Source organism: Macaca thibetana, chromosome 9, assembly GCF_024542745.1.
Source record: "Macaca thibetana thibetana isolate TM-01 chromosome 9, ASM2454274v1, whole genome shotgun sequence".
In the NCBI taxonomy this organism is placed as follows: domain Eukaryota; kingdom Metazoa; phylum Chordata; class Mammalia; order Primates; family Cercopithecidae; genus Macaca; species Macaca thibetana.
Window position 1 is genome coordinate 96,192,870 of NC_065586.1, and position 23,151 is coordinate 96,216,020.

The 23,151-nt window shown below is 38.8% G+C and overlaps 1 protein-coding gene across 3 annotated transcripts in view; it reads right to left on the reverse strand.

The window, feature by feature from the left end:
* Positions 1 to 1,689: 1,689 nt before the first annotated feature.
* Positions 1,690 to 23,151, reverse strand: part of ERLIN1 (ER lipid raft associated 1) — a 36,391-nt gene continuing 14,929 nt past the window's right edge. For all 3 annotated transcript variants that reach the window (XM_050805028.1, XM_050805029.1, XM_050805030.1), the window contains 5 exons: positions 18,764 to 18,822; positions 15,737 to 15,828; positions 7,526 to 7,615; positions 6,589 to 6,668; positions 1,690 to 3,945 (listed from right to left, as the gene is read on the reverse strand). In XM_050805028.1, coding sequence (XP_050660985.1) covers positions 3,724 to 3,945; positions 6,589 to 6,668; positions 7,526 to 7,615; positions 15,737 to 15,828; positions 18,764 to 18,822 — 543 coding nt within the window. In that variant the 3' untranslated portion in view covers positions 1,690 to 3,723. The remainder of the gene's footprint in view (positions 3,946 to 6,588; positions 6,669 to 7,525; positions 7,616 to 15,736; positions 15,829 to 18,763; positions 18,823 to 23,151) is intronic.

The window sequence follows — 23,151 nt, forward strand, 5'->3', positions numbered from 1 at the left end:
GACCAGGAGAAAGATGAGAAGCTGGCCCAGCTTGTTGGGATGCTCCTGGAGGGCTGTGGTTGGGGTTTAACATCCAGCTAGCTTAGCTCATAGCTGCTGAAGACATTAATCAATGTGTTCTATTATGCAATTGCAGATAGCAGGCACTGTGCTCTCTCCACTATGGGAACTTACAGCTACTCAGAGATAGACACATATATTGACTCCTGTAGACAAGGTGAACTAATGCATCCCAGCAATTACCATGTGCAAATCTTTATGCTAGATGCATCAACATATCCTCCTGAACCCACTGAAGAGTTGCCCTGCAAACATGAGTAAACAGGTTCAGAGATGTTAGGTAACTTCCCATGGTTACACTTAAAGTCCTGACATGGACACTGTAGGCTCACTTCTAAGTTCTTTTTTCCATGACTCACTTGCCTGATTTACCTGCATGTCATATTCAACTTTTTGTTCTTTCATGCAACAAAGCCATCTCATATGGGCCAGACGCCATCTTAGGCATTAGCAACAGAAACAATCCCAAGGGAACAGCACAGCCACAGCCCCCGCCCTCACAGAGATTAGCATTTGTGAAAACAGACATCAAGCACATAATGAGAGACATGACATTATGTGCTTGATGTCTGTTTTCACAAATGCTAATCTCTGTGAGGGCGTAACTATGTGCGCATAACATGTGGGGGGCGGGGGGTGGGGGGGGCATCCAGGATGCTAACCCAGGCCAAGCAGTTCAAAGTGAACTGAAGCTTTTACATCTGAAGAAGTGATGCAGACTCAGGAGTTGGCCAAGGAAAGTCAGCATTACGAGGGAAGGAAAGTGAACCAGGCAGATGGAACAATGTATGAGATGGGACAGAGAGAAGGTGCATTCAGGGACCTTAGAGAAGGGTGGCTGGAGAGGACAGCAGGGGTCAGATCACGAACTTCGTGTGCACACATTTGAGACTTAATCCCAAAGCGATTAGAAGCCAGTTTCCAATTCACAAAATTCTTTTGCCACAGAAGAGGCAGAAATCACTTCATTTTAATACCTACCAATAGCCTATAGGATGGTCAGTTCAAATTATTTTCAGGTCCACAGCAACTGACATAGGATACTATGGGGTTGATCCCATAAGAACAGGAGGAAAGAGCTGCTTTCCCCAAAACTCCCATTACCACTCCCTGCTGGCCCAAGATCACCAGGAAATTGACCCCAGGAGGGAATATAGAACGTTTGGGAAGAGCAGGTCCAACTCTGGCTCTTGCGCCGCTAACATCTTAATAGTGAAGTTGGTTATATTGTGCCATTACACTGCCAGTTATAATTTACACAAATTGTTCTTCCTCTGGCTTGGTCTGTCTCCTCCCCTGCTCGGTGCAGAAGTATTTTTGCTCTCAGGGACGGATCCCAGTAGCCTGATGTTCCATCCTCCCTCCTTGCCCCTCTGTTGCAGGCCCTGTCCCACAAAGAATTAGAAGAACATCCCTTGCTAAATTCCAGGAGTCAGCAAAGAGCGGACACCTTGTTTTAAACATTCTGACAGCAGGTAGGCAGTATTCTGGGAAGAGTATAATAAAAGCCTCTACAGTTAAGTTAAACCAGCAAATAAACTGGCTCCCTAGTTCAAATGTGCAAGACAGCCTTAGGAGCATGTTAAGATGACAGAAAAATGAAGACATGGGAAAAAAAACACAAATCACTGATAGTAAAATAATTTTATTTAGTTTCTTATTTTAAAAAAGGTAGCATTTCAACATATAAATTTAGACTCAAGATTACAGGGTATATTTGCCAAAAGGAACACCCTGAAAGACGGCCAGCCTCAGAGCTGAGAGGGCACAGGGAGGCACACTCCTCACATGTGGAGTTTAAGCAGAAGTGCTTTAAGACTTCACAGCGGCATTTCCCTGTTCCTCAGCCCTGCCTCCAGGGCCATCACTTTGGGGCAACAGCTTTGCTCATGTAACTATAAAACATCTCTAGGAATGAAAGCACAGAGGTCAATGATCCAGATTTTCCACGACAATCATCTGAGGCAACAATTCGACAGGTAAAGAATTTATTTTTATAATTCAAAAGTTCTTTTAAGGAGAACTAAAGAACACAAAATTCATTCATAAAGAGAATTTATAGCATTAAATGAGCAAAAATGAAAAATTATTTTCTCCATATTACAAATGCCTCTATAGGATAAGGCCCAGGGGAATGACCCACTCAAATCTGGGCTTTCCTTTCCCAAATAAAGTGTTTGGCACAACCAACAAGCTGTCATGAGACTGACAGGCCTGACAGCTGAAAGGTTTCTAGAAGTGGTCCCATGACTTTTCTGTGGAGCTTCAATATAGTGTACACAAGAGGTGTCTTAAGCTGCACAAACTCAGGCCAAACTACGCAGCACACTGCTCCAGAGAAGTTAAACTGAAGGAAAAAAAAAAGGTCCACATGAAGTAGGTCTCCTATTGCCACAGGTTAACTCTGTTGTTTCTCATGGAAAATTAAATTCACTGGCTGCCCAGGACGTCAGTGGAATCCTGATCTCCTGGGGGAGGTGAGAGCTGGAGAAACAACTTGGATTTAAGCATCTCTGGGCCAGGTGGGAAGGAGACAATGACCAAGGATGCTTTCCAGGTGACTTTTTGTTCCACACTATGTGGGCTCCAGACAAACAATCTTAGGGAGCATCAGTGTGCTTGTGACCATCGCAGCCCTCGGACTTGGGCCTTTAGACGGAGGTGATGGGGCAAATGAATATACCCCAGATCCAGTTTTAAAAATAAAAACTTCCTGCAATTATGATACACAACTGTGCAGCAAATCACTAGGAATTGTATGCTGCTCCTATTTGTGGTTAAAGCCCTGTCCCACTCTTGGCCAGTCACAGCCGAAAGGTAACACACAAGGAGGTGGCTGTAGCTAAAAACCAGGCACCTTAGTCAAGCATGGCCTGCGGCAGTGATGCTGACAGTCATCACCCAATGGAGGGAATGCAGGGCCCCAGAGCTTTGGTTCAGAGCAAAGGTTTCATCTCACCCCAAACTTCAAACCAAGCCCTCTGTATCTCTGAGCTTATGAATACAAGAAACTAGTGATTAGGAATCTCTATGAGGAATCTCTGGTTGGGTAGCAAAGCTCAGGTCCCTGCAAGCCACCACCATCCTGTAGGAAAACAGAAAGGTGCAAATCGTATCAAGTAAAAGGTTGCTCAAGTGGAAGATCGTTTCCTGGGGAACTTCAGTGGCCTGGATCTTAATCACATGGATGAAGGCTGGAACTGGATCCCAAAGAAAGGGCCTAGGTCCCAAGTGCAATGAGTCTTCTTGAACTTACCATATCCTTCTCAGTCATCTCTTGAATGGCTGAGCACACATTTCCCTGGGGGACCAATGTAAACATTATTCAACTGATCTCCACTTAGGAAAACACAGCTTGTTATATATTTAGTGTTTAACATTCCAGTGCAGGCAGTATCTTAGCATCAGACTTTCCTCACTCATGAGTAGCAGTTTAGAAAGGAACACATATAGGTTACTTGATAAGACTGTGGCTGAAAAGACCATTTGTGTGTCAGACAGCTGGCTCCATCCTCCCATCAGTGGACTACCCAGGACTATCGCAGGAGAGGCAGAACAGATGAAGTGTAAGTTCCGTGTAAATCTGAAGAGTCCGTATAACCATTGTTCCCACTTAACCCCTTGGGCCACATCTTGATATGGAGAACATTTCCACCTCTTGCATCAACCTGTGCTCTCTTTGTTTTGGATGAGGTTCTCTCCAGAGGGTTCAAGAGCCTCCTTAGAGGGGAGTGAGCTTTCTCTTCCAGTCCTAATATCTGAATATTTCAAAGCACATGAGGAGTCCACGAACATGTTAGGGATGTTGCTGCCAAAATAGATCTTACTGTTGGAAGCAATGGCCTGGTACTTTTTGAGCTCCAGATATTCCGGGGTCAATTTGTGCTGTGTGGGAGCAAACAAGAGCAAAGGCATCAGGATACTCTGGTGCAACAGTCTTCTCTCTCTCTACATACATTTCTCCTGTTGCTCTTCTGAGTATCACAAGTCAAGCCTGAATAATTGCCAATGACCCTCTCTCACTTTGGAGAGTGGCTATCACATTAACAGTTGCGTTCCTGACTTAAAATTCCTTCAATAAGCTCTTGACTTAATGCAAGAGAAGCTGTTCACTTTTTAATAAAAGGATGGGGGAGGTTAGAAAACAATTTGTGATAACTAATGATAATAACTAATAATAATAATAATAACTATGGTGACTTTCATTTCATCTAGTTGAATTCAACCTGGAATTGGTCTGGAGTTTCTGTTGATTGTCTTTCTAAAAAACTTATTTTTATTTTTGTAGAGATGGGGTCTATGTTGCCAGGCTGGTCTCAAACTCCTGGCCTCAAGCAATCCTCCTACCTTGGCCTCCCAAAGTGTCGGAATTAAAGATGGGATCCGCTGCACCCAGCCTCTTTTTTTTTGGAGATGAGATCTCACTCTGTTGCCCAGGCTGGAATGCAGTGGTTCAATTATAGCTCACTGCTGCAGCCTCCAACTTCTGGGCTCAAGCGAAACTCTCATCTTAGCCTCCAGGGAGGCTACAGGAATAAGCCATCATGCCTGGTTCTCTGTTGATTCTCTTGAGAGAGATACACAGATCAATGGATGAGAGCAGAACTTCAAAGGAAGGGCTGGTGCTGCTTTTCTTGAACAAATTCTAGAACTAGAATAAAATCTCAAGAGGTCATCTGATCTGGTCTTTTGCCTTTCCCCAGAAGCTGGATGTTTAAGCTGTCTGTGACAGACAGATATTTGTCCACCACCAGATCTCCCTCTGTCACAGAGTTTTGTTTTGTTTACATCAGTGCCAAGATGTATCTATCTAACCAGAATCTCCCTGGGTTTGATTAAAACTCATTGACCACCAGACCTCCCTCTGTCACAGTGTTTTGTCTAAATCAGGATGCCAAGATTATCTAACCAGAATCTATCTGGGTTTGATTAAAACTCGTCGACCACCAGATCTCCCTCGGTCAGAGTTGTTTTTTGTTGTTGTTGTTGTTTTTTTGCCTAAATCAGGATGCCAAGATGTCTATAACCAGAATCTATCTGGGTTTGATTAAAATCCATTTCCACTGTTCCCTGGAACATATGCCTTTCAAAGCCCCTCAGATCCTGCTCTGTGATCCTCTCCTTGAGTCCTGGCCTGTCCCCCAGGCAAAAGTCCATGTTGTCCTTCACAGTCCTACAGCATTTATTTTCTACACTTTGACATCTTTCACTCCCTGGATCTCTATCTTCCCCAGGTGATTCGTATCCTCTGTCAAAACACTCAAATCAAATCTGGTCATAGTGTACAACCACATTTCTTCCTCAAGCCTTTTTAATATAGGTTAGTATATGAGTCACATTTTTCAAAATGGCATAAAACTACTGCCCCTTTCTGAATAAGGTAGACCTCAATGGCAAGATCTTGAAACTTGTGCCGGATGAGCTTCTCCCATTAGATTTGGACTCCTAGCTTCCTCAACTGGAGTTTCCTGTCATGCCTTTCTCTTGGTCAAATTCCATTCTGTGTCTGTAGAATTGTCTTTCAATGTTACGTTCATTTTAAAATGTATATTGGTTTTCAAAGTACTGACAACTCTCATTCTATCATATCTTATCATTTCTTCTAAATACAGATTATGTTGTTCCTTTCTAAATTGAAAGCCCTGTCTATATCTTAAAACTTGACTCTAATCCTTCAAACTGCATCATCCACTTTAGTAATCTCTTTCTCAACCCTTTATCTCTTCCAATCTGCTCCACAATAACCTTCTCAGAATACTAGCAGAGTTCTAGCTGCCTCTTATATAGCCCCTGCTCACTAGCCCTGTACCCGCTAGCCAGCTTACCCCAGTCCTTACACCAAATTATCACCTACAGATCACCCAACCTCCCTTCTCAAGTTATCCCACATGTAATTCCTCATGACTGGAATAGTTTTTTAAATCCAATAAACAAGAAGTACTCAATGAGGGGCATATGGAAATACGTGCATGTGTGTGTGGCAGTTAAAACAACTGGTGACCATTACTGACATTTAGTAGACAAGGGCTAGGGATACAAAATATCCTACAATGCATGAGATGGTCTTCAATGATGAAAAAGTATCTCAACCCCAAATGCCAGGAATGCCTTTGACGAGAAACACTGCTCTAATCAAGCTAAGTATCTACCCAAAAAAACTACCTTATTTGGAAAGCAATTGTAAATAGACTCTACTCTTCTCCTGTCCCTCTTACCTCAGAAGACCTTCAACTTGACTAATTATTGAGCCTTATACAGCAGTACAAATGAATGGATTTATGGCGTTTGGCCTGTGTTTATATACGTTAGCCTTTGTCCTAAGCTTCCCACTTTTATAAGGGACTATATAAAGTTCCCTACCCAATGAATGTGAAATAGTTCTTGCTAACTGACTAATTCTGGAGGATGTCTTGGTCATAACACTTTCTTGACAATGGATAAAATCACTTCTATCATATCAGAGCCCCTGAAAAGAGAAAGCAAAAACCCGACATGCATCATTAGGAAAGTGGCCGGGGAGCCAGTCACCTTGTTTGAGGTGGCATATTTATGTGCAGCATAATATTCAGCATCTGCTTTCGCCTTCTCTCGGGCCAGGAATGCAGCATCTAGCAAATAAAAACAAAGGAAAGGTGTCAATCCATTCCCTCAGCTAGTTAAAAGTCCCTTTCCCCACTGCCTAATATTTTGACTGCTTATTTCACATTGAAAGTTTTAAAAACATATTAGCAGTTTTTGAGTCCCAGTCCCCAGACAGCAACTTCTCCAAGAGGAATACTCTTTTCACTGTCAAAATAACTCTCAGCTCATCTGAGCCCACTTGTTTTCTACTCTAAGTTGCTCCTTCTTTCCTCTACCCACTCTCCCACCTCCTATCACTCAAAGCCTCATACTCCACCCAGGTACTAAGCTTCAAGTAAATTAAGTCCAGACATAAAAGCTCTATTTACTGCATTGTCTCTAGCCCCTCCAAATTTGATCGAGAATCAGTCAACAGAGACAGGAAGCAGTAATATATAAACAAGTGACTTCAAGACTGAGCTAAGAATATCAACATCTCACTATGTGAAATCAAGGAGTGTGAGGCCCTCCATGAAAACTGTTTTTTCCATTTTATTTTTATTTTGGACAGGTGGAAAAGAAACTGGTGGTGATGATGGGGTTTATTATCTTGTATATTCTTTACAGTTGATTATGGGTAATTTTCAGATCTTGTCTGCCTGAAAATAAAGTGGTAGCTAATAAGCCCCAATTTAAGGAAGAAAAGGAAAGCTGAGCTACTCACAGTCACAAACAAACCCAACAGCTGGATATGTGACAGCAATTAAAAAAAACTGATTCATACTATCAGGACAGCTACTTCCTCCAGACCAGATTATTCCATGGCCTTCTCACCCACCACAATCAAAGGCAGAGAGGAGGCAGTTCAGGACAGTCAGAGCTTCATCCTCTCCCCACAATGTACCTTCGATTTCAGAAATGCGCTTTTCAGTTTCTTTTTCCATCACTTTCTGCTGAAACCGAATTTTTGCCACTTGTGCAATCTTCTCTGCTTCTATAATCATATAACATAAGAAGACACATTCAAAACCATTTCTGCAGTACCTGAGGCACTTCGAACCAGCAGCACACAGTCTAACACTTAATTACAGAAAGTTTTATGTGCTAATTGTTTCACTAAGTTTTATCTAATCAGACTGTAAACTACTCAAAGGAAAAAAGGGAATTTATTTCCTAATTTACTGTTCTATTTTGACAGTGCTAGTTTTGTGGGAAGGAGTAAAAAAGGTTAAAGTGCCAGTCCTTCATGCAACTCTGTAGCAATGGTCCACAAGCTAATGGGAAAAAAAGATACTTTATGAAAGTACCAGAGAACAAAAACAGAGCAACATAAATGCATGGCAATACAGGACAATTAACTAATGTGGCAGGAGAAAGAAAGAATGAATGAGATAAGTTAAACCAAGGAAGGCCTTCTGGAAGTAACCTTAAAGGAAATAATGGATATGACCTAAGAAGACATGCCAGGAAGCACAGAGAAAGACAAGAAGCACCAGGCATGGTGATTAACGCCTGTAATCTCAGCACTTTGGGAGGCTGAGGCAGGAGAATTTCTGAAGCCCAAGAGTTCAAGACCAGCTTGAGCAACATAGTGAGACCTCCATCTCTACAAAAAAATTAAAAAATTAGCCAAGCATGATGATGCATGCCTACAGTCCCAGCTACACAGGAGGCTGAGGCATGAGGATCTCTTGAGCCTGGGAGGTCAAGGCTACAGTGAGCCATGATCATGCCACTGCACTCCAGCCAGGGTGACAGAGTGAGGCCCTGCCTTAAAAACAAAAACAAAAACAAAAACAAGAAAGACAAGAAGGCACAAATGAACAAGTCACAATGAAGAAGTGATACGGAGCCAGCCAACAAGACAACAAAAAATAAGAACAGAAAGAGGGCTAGGAGACCTCTGTCGAGTGACAGGCTAAGGAGCTTAGTTTTACTGTACTCAGGATCTACTGTTAAGCTACCATTAGGGAAATGACATGATGAAAATGGTATCAGAAGAGGAGTATTCCAACTGCTGTAGGGAAATAAAGCAGAAAGCAGGGTGATTCATTTGGGAAGGTGAAAACAAGCACTGGGAGTGAACATGTTGGTGCGGCAAGCAAGTACATGCAGGGGAAACTCAACATCTTTAACAAACCTCTGGCCTACCCAAATGACCCAGGACAAGGAAGAAAGACTCAAATTATACTTTACATTCAATCACTGCTATTCGTAAAGAACATTCTCAATTCTCCTTTTCAGTCAAAGAAGATGGGTATTTTAAGACATCTTATCTCTGACCCCTAGAGAAAGTGCATAATGGAAAGAAAACTTCCAAGCGATTTTTTCTTTCCAGAAAACAGTATGCTTTACGAACTACTCCAGGAAATAATTCCCTCTTTCTCCACCAATATAAAATCCATCTATATTACACCATCCAAAAACTAAACTACTGTGTTCAATGGGGCTAGAAATTGAACTGTAAGGAGAAACTCAAGATAAAACATGAATAAAAGGTGAGGGATCTGAAGCCTGCAGCTAGAACCCAGAGAATGCTGCCTCAGCCTAGGGGGACTATTGTGGTAATCTCATTTAACAAAGCTCTCTGTCATGTGGGAATAAAATCAATAAAAAGCACAACCAGACTTCTAGAAAAAATGGTGCAAAAGGCCAGAGAGAAAACCCTTTATATATCTAACAACATCTTAAAATGCTAGATGAAATTTAGCAAATTTGTTTTTCAATGCATGGCTGAGTTGTAAGAAAGAATGAGAGATCCTCAAGTGACTTAAGCCAAGGGGGAGCCAAGAGCCTGTATGGTGGCGTCCCTGGGGTGGTTATTAGACAAGAAGGGAATGGGACCTGGGTTATTACCCACGCAAGACCAGGAGATGAGGCCTTGTGATGGTAGGACTAAGACCCTTGCATAAAACTGAGACCTCTAGAGGGCTGCAACTCTAATGAAAGAGGAACTAAAACACTCTACCAACCAGCCCAGTTAAGAAGTAACCTTTTCTCTACCTAACCGCATCACAGTGAAACTGAAGAACACCCAAATACAGAGAGAAACAAGCTAAAAGCAAAAAGAGAAGAAAGGCTGATTACCCAAAAGGAGCAATTAGACTAACAGCATACGTAGTAAATAGGTACAAGAAGCCAAACAAAATTGAAATAATACTGCCATATTGATAAGGAAAAATTAGCTTGCTTTAGAATTGTAGGCTAAATTACCATTCAAGAATGAAATAAAAGCATTTTCAGACCAAGGAGGACTGAAGATAACTTTCACTCCTTAGTCTTCACTGAAAAACAAATTACTAGAAAAAAAAAAATCACCAGAAGCAATGGAGAGGAAAAAAATTACTCAACACAAGTCCAATCAAAATAAATGTTTACTGCAAGGGTTAATCATAATGATCATAATCAATGGGAGGATAAAGACAACATGAAACTAAAATACTATGCAATAATAAGATGTAAGACTGGAGGACAGTGATAAGAGTTAAAGCATTCTAAGGTACTGTTCAAAAAGAGGACAGAATGATTAACAACCAGTTATACATTCCAGAAATGGAATGTAAAACTTCCAATCAAGTAAAAGGAAGAAAAGAAAAGAAAATTCAATCAATTCAATACCAATCAGAAAAGGGAAAAAGCAGCAGAGAAAAATGCATGGTAAATAGCACATAATCAAATGATACAAACACATCCAAATATAGCAGTAACCACAATAAATATAAAAAGACTAAACTCACCAGTTAAAAGACAGATTCTCACATTGGATAAGATAACAAAATCCAGCTATATGCTGTTTACAAGAGACACACCTAAAACATAATGACATAGAAAAGTTGAAAGTAAAAGAATGGGAAAAGGTACACCAAGAAAATAACTAACCAAGAAAAATCTGGTATAGCTATATTATCAGACAAAATAGCTCTTAAGTTAAAAACATATCTAGGGATAAAGGTTATTACAAAACAGAAGCAATTCTCCATGGAGATATAACAATCCTGAACCAGAATGTTCTTAATGATATAGTCTCAAAATATGTAAAGAAAAAAATTACAAGTCAACAAACCCATGGTCATAGTGGGAGATTTTAACACATCTTTCTCAGTAATTGATAGCTCAAGAAGGCAAAAATTAGAAGAATAGAGAAGATGTGAACAACACAATGCATAAGCCTGACCAAATGGGTGTATAAAGAAACCTGCATCCAACAACCAGAGGACACAGATTCAATCTTTTCAAGCACACAGACATTTACAAAAAAGGACCACGTACAGGTAGGCCACAAAGCAATTTTCAACAAATATTTAAGAATCCATATAACAGGTCTTATTTTCTGACTACAATGTACTAACACTGGAAATCAACAATAAAAAGGTAGCCCCTCAAAACCTGCTAAACCAAAAATTGAAACATATACTTTTAATAATTCATGAGCCAAAGAAGAAATTAGAAGGAAAAGGTTTTTTAAAAAATTAAAACTGAACACCAATAAACAAAGTACATTTCAAAACCTGTGAAACATAGCTAAAGCAGTACTTAGAAGAAAATTTATAATCCTCCATGTTTCCACTAGAAAAGACTGAAACTTAACTATCCAACTCAAGAAGTTAAAAAAGAACAAATGAATAAGCTAAAAAAAAAAAAAAAAGATGGAAGGAAATAATTTTTAAAACGTGTAAATAATTAAAACAAAGTAACAGTCAACAAAACCAAAATCAAAAGCCAATTATCTGAAAAGATGAATGAAATAAAACAGACCTCTGGCAAAACTGATTCAGCAAAAGAAAAGGCACAAGCAAACAGTATTAGCAATGAAAAGGGGCACACAGATTTGGTAGAAGTTTTAAAAATCATGAGAGAATTCTACAAACAAATTTATGCCCCCAAATTTGAAATATCAGATGAAATGAATAATTTTCTATGAAAATATAATTACCAAAACTGGCTTAAAAAGAAACATGTATTTGAATAGACCTATACTCAATACAGAAATTAAATCAATAGGTTAAATATTACCACAAAAACCAAACAAAAATAAAGCAGAAACCTCCCAAGACTAAGATGGCTTTTACAAGTTCCACCAGACCTACAAAGATGAAGTTATACAGATCTGATATATAATGATCTGATTTACAACCGAACACAGAAAAGGAAGCCATGCTCTTCAACTCATCTTGGGGACAGTATAACCATGATACCAAAAAACCTGACACTAAAAGTGTAAGAAAATTATAAGCTGATCTCGTTTATGAAAATAAAGGTAAAAATTCTAAAGAAATTATCAGCAAACTATATAAAAATGTATATAATGACCTATAAAATGACCAAGTGGATGTTTATCCCAGAAACGCAAAGATAAATCTGTTAATATAATTTACCATACTAACAGCTTTAAAAACATCTCAATATATGTAGAAAAAAATTTCAGGCTGGGCACAGTGGCTCACACCTATAATGCCAGCACTTTTGGAAGACTGAGGCAGGTGGATCACTTGAGCTCAGGAATTCAAGACCAGCCTGGGCAACATGGTGAAACCCTGTCTCTACAGAAAATACAAAAATTACCTGGGTGTGGTGGCGTGCACTTGTAGTCCCAGCTACTCGAGAGGCTGAGGTGGGAAGATAACTTAAGCCCAGGAGGCTGAGGCTGCAGTGAACTGTGATTATACCATTGTACTCCAGCCTGGGTGACAAAGCGAGACCCTGCCTCAAAAAAATTCTGAAAGTTTTAACAGCCATTCAAAATAAAAGCTCTCAGCAAGCAACGTACACATTGAAACTTTATTAACCAGTGTTAAATACAGTAAATGCCACTGGGACTATTTAAAGTTAAGGACAAGAATGCTTGTCACTTTCTTTTCTACACTGTACTAGAAGTCATAGCCTAAAGCAGTAAGATAAGAAGAAATAAAAGGTATGTGACTATAAAGAAGAAAAATAAAATTGTACTTCTGTGAAGATAACGACCTATTGTCTGAAGACCATATGATTGTTCATGGGAAATCTAAGTGTCTATTAGAAATAAGAGCATCTTCAGCAATATTGCTAAATAAAAAAATCAACAGCACACTTACACAAAACCAAGTAGAAAATGTGCCTTTAAAAAGTCAATAACAAAAAAACATAAAGGTATATAAGAACAAATCTTTAATAAATGTGCAAGAACTTTAGAAGAAAATTATGACACTTTTTAAAAGACATCTCTCATAAATGGAGAAACAGATTTATAAGACTCAATATCATAATTTTCTCCAAATTGATGTATACATTCAATGCAATTCCAATCAAAATCTCAACACAATATTTCACAAAACTTAAGGAGCTGGTTCTAAAATTCATGTGGATGAATAAAGGGCCTAGAAGAGTCCAGGATAATTTTAAATATAGTTAGGAAGAGTTAACAGGTAAGAGGAATAGTTACACAACTCACTCTCCACATAGCAAGACTTAACATAAAAGCTACAATAATTAAAACAAAGTAGTATTGAGGAAGGAGAGACCAAAAAATTGGAAAATAATAGAGATTCTGGCATCAGAACAAATTATGTATAGTATCTTATTATATGATGGATATGGCATTAGAAATAAGTAGAGGAAATAATAAACTATTCAATAAACAGTCTGAGACAATTGGCTTGCCATTTGAAAAAATTAAACTGAATCCCTATGTCATACTCAACATCAAAATAAATTCCAAATGGGTTAAGACTTAAATATGAAAAGCAAAATTTTAAAACTTTTAGAATAAAAGTATTACTTTGGACTAGGGAAAGAATTCTTAAGATAGGAAAAGCACAAAACATAAAGGAAAAGACTAATGAATTTGCCTATACAAAAACTACACATATATGTATATCGAAGACATTGTAAAGTTCAAAGACAAACCACAAATTGAAAGAAGATGTTGGAAATGCATAAATCTGAAAAAGGATTAGTATCCAGAAGATATAAAAAACTCTTACAAACCAACTCAAAAAAGCAATCAAATAATGGGCTAAGGACAATAGGCAATTCATATAACAACAAAAAAAAGGAAACTTGAATAACCAATAAGCAATATTCAACTTTACTAACAATCAGGGGAATTCAAATTGAAATTATGTGATACCATGTCTTCCATTAAACTGGCATAAATTTTTAAGTCTGATAACTCCAAGGACCGAGAAGGATGTGTGGAAATGGGAATTCAAATATGGCAGCACAGAAACTGGAAATCAAATACTGTTGAAGAGACAGTAAAATCAAAGAAGTACTTGAGAGAGCAATTTGTCAATATGTTGAATGTGAAGACATGCTACTCTATGACCCATCAATTCTACTTTGAGATAGCTATTCCAGAGTAGTGCTTCTCAAACTACCTGTGGAAAAGTACCTTACTTTTTTGTGTGTGTATTTCAATTTATGAGGAACCAATAAATTGTAAACTATAACAAAAACAAATTATAGTACTAGAAAAAAGAAATTAAAAAACAAAAACATAAATATATAAGCTCTGATTTTTTATTTTTGATTCAATAGACATAAAACTGCTGTATTAAAATGCTATAAAAACTTCTAAACACTCATTCTCAATTTCTGTACTCATCTCATTGAGGCTTAGAAACGAAAAGCTGGTGATAGGGCACTGGCCCACAACATACATTGAGTAATGCTACTCTACGGAAACTTGCACATGTACACTGTATCCAGGAGGCACTGGATAAGAATGTTATTGTGAGGCCGGGCGCGGTGGCTCAAGCCTGTAATCCCAGCACTTTGGGAGGCCGAGACGGGCGGATCACGAGGTTAGGAGATCAAGACCATCCTGGCTAACACGGTGAAACCCCGTCTCTACTAAAAAAAAATACAAAAAAAAAACTAGCCGGGCGAGGTGGCGGGCGCCTGTAGTCCCAGCTACTCGGGAGGCTGAGGCAGGAGAATGGCGTGAACCCGGGCGGCGGAGCTTGCAGTGAGCTGAGATCGGGCCACTGCACTCCAGCTTGGGCGACAGAGCGAGACTCCGTCTCAAAAAAAAAAAAAAAAAAAAAAAAAAAAAAAGAATGTTATTGTGGTAGTGTTTGTAATAAGGAAAAACTAGAAGCTACTTTACCCTTCGCTGGTAATTCATTACAATAAAACTAGGTCTGCTCATAGAACGAAAAATATAGCAGCTAAAAAATAAACGATCTACCATCTCACAGAGAATAAGGATAAAATGCCAAAAAAAGAGGAAAAAACCCTAGATCTACATGTATCAATATGGATAAAATTCAAACAATGTTAGTGAAAATAAGGCAAGTTGTAAAATAAGAGTTTGATATCATTTTTGTAGTTTCGAATAGGTAAAACAATTTTACAAACTGTTACACACTTACAGTAAAAGTATAAAAATATGGACAGAAAGGATATACATCAACTTCAGAATAGAAGCTAATCTGAGAAGAAAAGTCAAGGAGTAGGACCAGCGAACATACAAAGGAGGCTTCAAACAGATACTTAATTTTTTTCTTAAAAAAAAAAAAAAGATCTGAAGGGAATAAGGCAAAATCTTAAACTTTCATTATATTGTTCTCTGTACATTCCCGTATAATTGAATTATTTAATTAAAGATGTCTTAAACTTTCAGCATCAACTGAAGGCCAAAGAGGGCAGTCTAATACACAGTGACCTAGAGTGTAAGGGAAGCCATTGTAATCCAAAATGAACTGTAAACAACCCTGCCATGCTTTCATAAACGGCACTATCTATCCAGGTAAAACGAAGTGCACGTCAACAACAAGGATGCATACTACAATCTGAAACTTTGGTCAAAAAACTTCCCTATTCTTAATCTGTACAAATGAAAATGCTATCCACAGGCTCAAGTTGCCTATAAACCCTATCCATTCTCCCTGTTCTTCAAAGAGACAACAGTGGCAGCCAACAACATGATGGAGAGCCACAGCACGTCATTAAGTACTGGTCTCACCTACTTTTAAAGGCATTAGAACATCTGAATGTACAGTGGAGGTTCCAGAATTCCCTACTACCTATGATGCAATCTTACTGAGTCCCATGATACCCAAAATGAGACTGACAAAGAACAGGACAAACAACAAATGTACTTAGAGACAATCATTTCAGAGAGAAATTCAAGTACCTATAACTGCCTTTTTCCTCTCTGTCTCAGCTTCTTTTTCCACAACCTTTTGTTTCTGTGCAGCTATAAGGAGTTTTGTCTTCTCAGCCTCCCTGTGAAGCAAAATGTTATAAAAATTAGAAATGATTCTCTTATGTGCAGTCACAGCCAGTAATTCTGACCCTATAGTGAGTCGGAGAACCGTTTTTTCAACACGAGCTTTTGGACTCATTAAGGTAGGTTAAGAGAGGTGTTACTTTATTTTTACTTATAGTAAATCTGAGGTTGAAAGATTCAATGATTTGCCCAAAGTCACCCAGAGATAGGAAAGAAATTTAGTACATTTGAATTTTAGTTTGGCTTTCTTCTCCTAGTTGTATTGTGTAAAGCCTGTGATTTGCAAGAGAATATATCAATACTTCCTTTGCTGTTAGACCTCCAGCTAGTCCATACAGTAGCTCTGTGCCAATTAGAAAATGGCACCAGCCTCTGGGCAGATGCAGTCCCGCAGGTGCATGGTTTGACATGCAGAATGAAGCTGGGTTTCAGCCCCTGCCCTCCTCAGGCGGGCACCCATGTGCAGTGGCCATATTTGTTGCACAGAAGATGTAACGAGGTCGTAGTTATTAGGTAGTAAACTGGGGCTTAGTGTAAGGAGAATTTTCTAAGGCTTCCAGTGTCTAATACAGGTTAAGCATCTCTGATCTGAAAATTTGAAATCCAAAATGCTCCAAAATCTGAAACTTTTTGAGTGCCCACATTATGACACAAGTGGAAAATTCCACACATAAGCACTTAAGGTGAACTTTGTTTCATGCACAAAATTATTTAAAATATTCTATAAAGTTACCTTCAGACTATAGGTGTATATGGAACATAAATAAATACCTGGAAAAAAAAAAAAAAACTAACCACTATACCAACAAGGAAGAACAAAAATAAATTTTATATTTACACCTGGGTCCCATCCCCAAGATATCTCATTAAGTCTATGCAAATATTCCAAAATCTTTACAAATCCAAAATTTAAAATACTTCTGGTCCCAAGCATTTCGGATAAGGGATACTAAACCCGTAACGGAAACGGCTGGCATTATTACTAAGCATGTACAAGTAGCTACTGGGTAACCACGTGGCAGAAATGGTATAAGAAAACACTACTATCAGGTGCAAGGTTATACTGGATCATCTCAAGGTAGCTTTTAATTCTGGAATTCCAATAGTCTATAAAATTAAGAAAGATCCAGAATCATCTGAAAAGTAACTCCAATAGTTTCCCCAAAACACTTCCCCTCAAAGTTTCCCCTCTTTCCTCTGATAACATTGATACACACATCAAATGACAGTCTGAATACTATGATTTATTTGAGAGCAGAAAATACACAATATTCATTTTTCCATCACAGAAGCAATCATATTTAAAGCCTAAGACATGCTGAGCCTTTAATAAAAATTTTTTTTTGAGATGGAGTTTTGTTCTTGTTGCCCAGGTTGGAGTGCAATGGCGTGGTCTCGGCTCAATGAAACCTCTGCCTCCCAGGTTCAAGCGACTCTCCTGCCTCAGCCTCCCAGGTAGCTGGGATTATAGGTGCCTGCCACCATGTCCGGCTAATTTTTGTATTTTTACTAAAGACAGGGTTTCACCGTGTTGGCCAGGCTGGTCTCAAACTCTTGACCTCAGGTGATCCGCTGGCCTCAGCCTCCAGAAGTGCTATGATTATAGGCATGAGCCACCATGCCCCGCCTATAAATATTTTTTAAATAAGTGGATCACATCCATAATCTACCCAGCCTGGCACTCTACAGTTTTAAAAGAAGAGTGCCTTGTCTACAATGAAAAAGAGAAAACAGGCTGGGTGTGGTGACTCACACCTGTAATCCCAGTACTTTGGGAGGCCAAGGCAGGAGGATTGCTTGAGGCCAGGAGTTTGAGACCAGGCTGGGCAACAGGGCAAAACCCTGCCTCTATGAAAAACACAAAATTTAGCCAGGTGTGGTGGCATGCACTGGTAGTCCCAACTACTCAGGAGGCTGAGGTGGGAGGATTGCTTAATCACTTGAGCCTGGGAGTTTGAGACTGCAGTGAGCCGTGACTGTGCCACTGCACTGCAGCCTGGGCAACAGAGTGAGACTCTGTGTCAAAAAAAAAATTAAGAAAACGAAATAAAACTCTGTATGAGCTCAGAGAGGTATGAGGGAAAAGAAAAATATAAAAGAAGAAACAAACAATAAAAATATGCATGGTAACGAAAAGGATTCAGAAGTAAATAACCTCATAAAGCAGTATTACTGCTCCTTGGACCTCCAGTATTTATACATCTGTGGTATCTTTGACTTGTGCAAATTTATTTTTCCAGCATCTGTCCCTTTAACATAACAGCCAAATTTCCTGAAGACTTTTATTTCTTCTTTTCAGTACCAGTCATACCAAAACAATATTGCCATTTCAAACACAGTAAGTATTCCCCTAAAAGGGATCCTCTTAGAAACTAATTTCATGTCTTCTCATTCCCAGCCAGCCCTGGATACATAAAAGAGAAGACCATCAGGAGTCAACAGAAGCAAGGCTTCCCTAGAGGCACATTATAAAGAACCAGGTCTAATTTTAGATATACAATCACATACAATGGAAAACCAAACTTTATACCAACAAGATATCTACTCCTACCATTACAACACAGAAACAAAATATGAGCACTCTCTTCAACCCTAACACAGGTTCAGGACTCTTTCCTCTATTAAATATTTAATTCAAGGTACTATTCATATAAAATTATAGCTCCTTAAGCTTCCAACAATAGTTTTACAGCAAACTGCATCTTTAGACACTGACACTTCTCCTGAAATATCCACACATACAGAAGAACACTAATAAGAGTCTAGTGGGAATTAAGACACAAGAGTAGCAATATTACTAGAGTAAGAGTAAAGAAGATACACACATACTCCACCCCAGAGTGTATTATCTCACATGTTTCCTCTAGACTGGAGTGTTAATATGCAGACAGCCCTGAACAGAAATATTGGGATCCCATGCATATTACTCACATTAACTCAAAATTTCTTCTTATGGCTTCTGGGATTTTGGGTTTTGTAACACGCACAGCCTAAAAAATAAAAGTGAAAAAGCCAAAGTATATTTGAAAGATAAATCTTCAATTAAATCTTCTACAGAAAAGCACCTCAAATGATACTAATCTAACAAAACAACAGCTATAATATAGCGGCCTACTAACACGTTTGGGGATCCCACTGGAACATTTACTTTTCATGCCATCACACCAAGAATCAAAGACAAGCTGCTTCTTACTTCCTACACAATGCCAGATTACAGGAAAAACTAGTCTACCCACTGAGGAAACAATTGCCTTAGGAAAAAGGTTCTCCCTTAAAAGATGTTTTACAAAGGTCGTTAGATACTTTTGCTTTCTTTTTTAACCCTGAAAACCAAAGAAGCCAGGAAGGCAAATTTCCAAGACTGAAATTGTAAAGTCAGAAACAATTAAGTCAAATACAAAAACAAACAAAAAATCCCAGTTTGGTGCATGCAATTTAATACAGTGAGTAGTGAGTAAATTAATCTATCACTTTCAACCCCTGCAATCACTCGGTATTTGCTATAAGTAAACAGCGCAGTGGCTGAAGGAAAACAAATATCAATTAAAAGCTTATATTCTTTCTTCCTGAATTCCCACTTAGAAGAAAGTCTGTCTTTGTAGAGGCTGTTTACTACACACTTTGTTTCCCTAATCATCGTGTTCTTTGACATAATTAAGATTATCTACCTGGACAGTACTGTTTTTTGAAGGCTGACTTTTCTACATCAAGGACTTGATCTCTCAAAAGCTTTTGATTTTACTAAACATATGATACCCCGCCGCCCCATCTATACTGCAAACACACAAAAAACACTTTGCTGGTCTGAGGAAGTTTTCCTTCTGAAAACTGGCTAACCTTTTAGGTATTATAACAAAGCCTTTAAGCACTTAGTCTTCTTTAAAGGCTTTTAAAACTTTTAAGCAATATAGCATTCCCTACATGAAACAGATGAGTCAAATTTGTAGGTAATTTTGAGGACTATCATAACTAAATATAAGCATTACAGTGGAATGAAACAAGCAGCTGAAGACTGTGTGGAAACACACTGGCAGTGACACATGTGAGGCCTCACGAGACGTCCAGAAGACAAATAAAAATTCAGGACCAGATTTTGTGAGATGTCAGATTTCACCATGTGACTAGCAGACATAAGATCACTTCCAATATGGATTAATATGACTCTGAGGGAAGCACTGTCACACTGCATTTAATTAAGAGACTGGCCACATATCTTTTCAGCCTTATTAAAAGAAGCATAAAGCAGGACTGTCTTTTTTTCTTTCTTTCTTTTTCTTTTTTTTGAGATGGAGTTTTGCTCTTGCTACCCAGGTTGGAGTATGGTGGTGCAATCTCAGTTCACTGCAACCTCCACCTCCCAGGTTCAAGCGATTCTCCTGCCTCAGCCTCCCTAGTTGCTGGGATTTCAGGCATGCGCTACCATGCCTGACTAATTTTTGTATTTTTTAATAGAGGTGGGGTTTCACTATGTTGGTCAGGCTGGTCTCGAACTCCTGACCTCAGGTGATCCACCCACCTCGGCCTCGCAAAGTGCTGGGATTACAGGCATGAGCCACCACACCCGGCCAGGACTGTCTTTTGAAGACTCCTATTTTGCTGAATGAGGCTGAAGAACATACTACATTGTGCTTGCCAATCTTGGGCAATCTCACAGATTTTCAAATATGTGAAAACATAAATACTTACTCTACAGATACCATGAGTAAGTTGCATCATAAGAGATTCTAAAAGTAAAATGACAGGAAAGTCCCACTCGAGTATCCCTCTCCCTCACAGGAGAGACAGCTGTTCTCCTGTTTCTTTTGCCTACTAAACCTCCGCTCTTAACCTCAAATAATAAAATAAATAAAATAAAATAATGCCCCCACACCACTCACATACACAGAGTGAATGGAGGAAAAAAAAATGGCTAATGAAATGAATATATGTGTTGAAACTAACCCCTGGGTTTTAAGCATATATTATAAATCAAAAGTCAGTCTAAAATATTGTCACTCCCTTAAATAACATAGGAAAAAAAATCAAAGATGACCATTTTCATCATTCTAATTTGCCAGAGTAGTTTTTCAAGAGGAAAAATGGGATATAAATATATGGAAAGGAAAAAAATAAAATGACTGTTAACAGAGAATGTTCATTCAACAATAAATATTTATCAGGTACCTACTCTGTGTCAAGTGCTATCTGTTGCAGGAATTGTGGATAGAGCAGTGAACAAGGTAAGGCTGCTCTCATGTAATTTAACCCAAAAATTACTAGAAGGCAGTGAATTCAAGCTGTAGACATACGATAAATCTACCAAGAACCAATCACATTCCTCAATGATTGAACGGCATTAAAATACATTAAATCCATTGGTATTAATTTAACTTAGGATATGAGTTTCTCCCCCAAATCAGAAATTCGTTTATTATTTTTTTTGAGATGGAGTCTCACTCTGTCGCCCAGGCTGGAGTACAGTGGCGCGATGTCGGCTCACTGCAAGCTCCGCCTCCCGGGTTCACGCCATTCTCCTGCCCCAGCCTCCTGAGTAGCTGGGACTACCGGCGCCCGCCACCACACCCGGCTAATTTTTTGTATTTTCGGTAGAGACAGGGTTTCACCGTGTTAGCCAGGATGGTCTCGATCTCCTGACCTCGTGATCCGCCTGCCTTGGCCTTACAAAGTGTTGGGATTACAGGCGTAAGCCACCGCGCCTGGCCCAAATCAGAAATTCTAAAAACCAGAAAGGCTGATATGATAAAGTAAAGCCATAAACTATGTTTCTATTTTTAACTTATATTGGAGGATTGCGTGAAGCCAGGAGTTTGAGACCATCCTGGGCAACACAGCGAGGGCCCATCTCTACAAAAAATTAAAAAATTAGCCAGATGTGGTGGTGTGTGCCTGTACTCCTAGCTACTTGGGAGGCTAAGGCAGGAGGATCACTTGAGCCCAGGAGTTCAAGACTGCAGTGAGCTATGATCATGCCACTGCACTCCAGCCTGGGCAACAGAGGGAGACCCTGTCTCAAAACAAAACAACACAACACAACATGTATATGACTACTTAGGTGCCTGATACAGCTTAAAAATATCGATAATGAAAACTTATCTGGAAGATTAAGCTGGCAGAAACAGCAAAGGCCATTATTTTTTAAAAGATGATGTTTCTTGCCAGATTTTAAAATAAAAAGTTGAACTATCACAACCATATGGTAATGTGTTAAAAATAACAAAGCTCAAACACAGACTTGGAATTCTTAAAATGCATTTCAACTATTGTAAAAAAAAAAAACATTTATAACAAGACAAAAGCAACCAAAGGAGCTCTTCTCTTCTCAGGATATGCTTAAGTTATTGCAAAATATAAAAATTATTAAAAAAATTTTTAAACCCTAAAACAACAAAGATCTTCTCTACCACTTTAAGAATGTATAACAAAACTACATTTTTTCACCCAATAACTTCTTACAAAAACAAATGAATGTAAGTAAATTCAAAAGATCCTTCTGGCTGTTGCGCAGAAAATGAAGTAGACAAAGGTAAAAGTGAAAGTGGGGAAAGAAGACAGGCGGTTACTGCTACTGCACATGTCAACGTAAGAGTTGGTAGCTTGGCTTGAGATGACGGTAAAGATGGAGGTGTGGTCAGTTTTATTAATACATGGATTTTGGTGGTGGAATCTGCATGACACAGGGACTAATTAGATGCTGAGGGTGAGACGATTGTCAAAGATGCCTCCTACACTTCTAGATTGGCTTGAGGGAAAGGAATTACCATTAACTGACAAGATGAAAAAAACAGGAGAAAATCTGATTTGACGAGAAAACACCAAGGACTCAATAACTAATGAAAGAGTAGGAATGGGAAGATCAATGGAACAGAACTAAGTTCAGAAAAAGACTCTAGTATATAATGGAATGTAGTATGTAACATAAAAACTATTTCAAAGAATAAGGAAGATGGAAAAATAAACTATTCAGTAATTACTGCTGTTACCCAATTTGGGGCTGAAGGGATGGAGTTGAAGGCCTTCCTTGCAACTGAGATCAAAATGGGTTCCAGATGAATTAAAAGATTTAAATCTAAGAATACAACTGTAAAAGCAGATACAATTTTTGTAATTTCTAATTTTAATTCCTATACTTTTAAGGTGGTGAAAGGCTTTTAAAACATGCCAGCTCAGCAACACACCATAAAGACAAAATCGCTGAAATTACTATGTAAAAGATGAAAACTTCAACGTTATCAGCAAGGCAAAAACAAAGTTAAACAACAAAGAAAAAACTGGAAGAAAATGTTTCCTATAAATATAAAAAAGAGCTACAATAACTAACA